Consider the following 1,246-nt stretch of genomic DNA (forward strand, 5'->3'; position numbering starts at 1 on the left):
TCGGCGGCGGCGGCGAGGGCGAGGGACGCGCCTGAGGTGCAGGGAGGGCGTCAATACTCACAGCACTGGTGGTTCGGCCTCTAGGAGGCGGGCGGCACCCGAGCGGCTGGCGTATTTTCCGGCCAGGCCGACTCAGGGTGAAGGGCGTCGATGAGCATAAAGCCGCCCGTGGGGCCGCCCCAGGGCCGCGGCGGGTCCTGGCGACCCCTCGAGGGAGGCCAGGGTGACCAAGGCAGCAGCCACAGCCTGGGAGGAAAAGTGCGCCGCCGACGCGCACTTCTCGTGCGGGTCATTCTCGGAGTTGTCGGGGACGTGCGAAGCTACCGCCTGCGAACGGCCGGTTGGAAGACGTCATGGCGGGCATGTACGACCCTTAAGAACCCGCGTACGACCAGAAGGTCGGCTGTGAGGCGAGGCTGAAGGCAGCCCAAAAACTGCTGGATTTCTGTTGCTGACAGTTGTGGGCGATCCGAGGCGAACTGACGGCAGGCAAGCCGGCAGGTGGGAGGCGGGGATGTGCCGGGTGGATCCCCAAGCGGGCGAGCCGGGCCCGTGCATAGTTCGGGCGCGGGGGGCGCGGGAGCATGAGAAAGACGCACCGACATGCTGGGGGCTACCGGTCTCTTGATTGCCTGATTTTGACGATTCTCGTTGGACCGTCGCTCGGAGCGAAATCCCAAAAGCTCTCAGCTCAAAGGGGGAATTTATTTGTTTGGGCAGTGTTCGACCGGGCTACAACTCTCGCCCGGGAGAAAGTTGACGAGCGGAGCGAGGCAACTTTCCCGGGGCGAGCGAGGCGCGCGCGGAAAACGCTGTTTTTGCCAAAACGGTGGAGGCCGCCCCGCGCTGCCGCCCCATCAAACCCGCACCGCCTGAAGCCCTCGGGAAGGCCCTCAAAACGCCGACGCGGGAGGGCGAAAATCGCCTCGCTTCAGAGCCCGCGAGAGGACGGACCCCACGCCGCCCCACGAGCGACCCGCGCAACCCGCGACCAACAGCCGTGCGGAGCATCGGCAGGAGACGTCCGCAGCCCCAAGGATCGTCCTCGTCCGATAAAACCATCGACCACCATAACCCTCCCCGCGCGCGCTGCGAATCTTCAGGCCCTCTGCTCGACTTTGGACGACCGACTTTATTTCGGGTGCTAAAGCAGCTCGCACGGGCCCATCTCACCGTCCCCGCCCCCGCCCGCCCCCGCGCGGCAGGCCCGGCGCCGCTGGCTTCCCCCGCGCACCTCACGGGGGCG

At 67.1% G+C, this 1,246-nt stretch overlaps 1 protein-coding gene across 1 annotated transcript; it reads right to left on the bottom strand.

Annotated features, from left to right (window-relative positions):
* Window positions 1-80: 80 nt before the first annotated feature.
* Window positions 81-605, bottom strand: EMIHUDRAFT_257641 (hypothetical protein; the record flags this gene model as incomplete). The annotated part of the gene is made up of 3 exons (XM_005763127.1): window positions 81-207; window positions 278-327; window positions 600-605. 3 exons carry the CDS (start codon window positions 603-605, stop codon window positions 81-83), a joined length of 183 nt encoding a protein of 60 aa, XP_005763184.1.
* Between the last annotated feature and the right edge of the window lie 641 nt (window positions 606-1,246).

The sequence above is a fragment of the Emiliania huxleyi genome, assembly GCF_000372725.1.
Source record: "Emiliania huxleyi CCMP1516 unplaced genomic scaffold EMIHUscaffold_6486, whole genome shotgun sequence".
Taxonomy (NCBI): domain Eukaryota; phylum Haptophyta; order Isochrysidales; family Noelaerhabdaceae; genus Emiliania; species Emiliania huxleyi.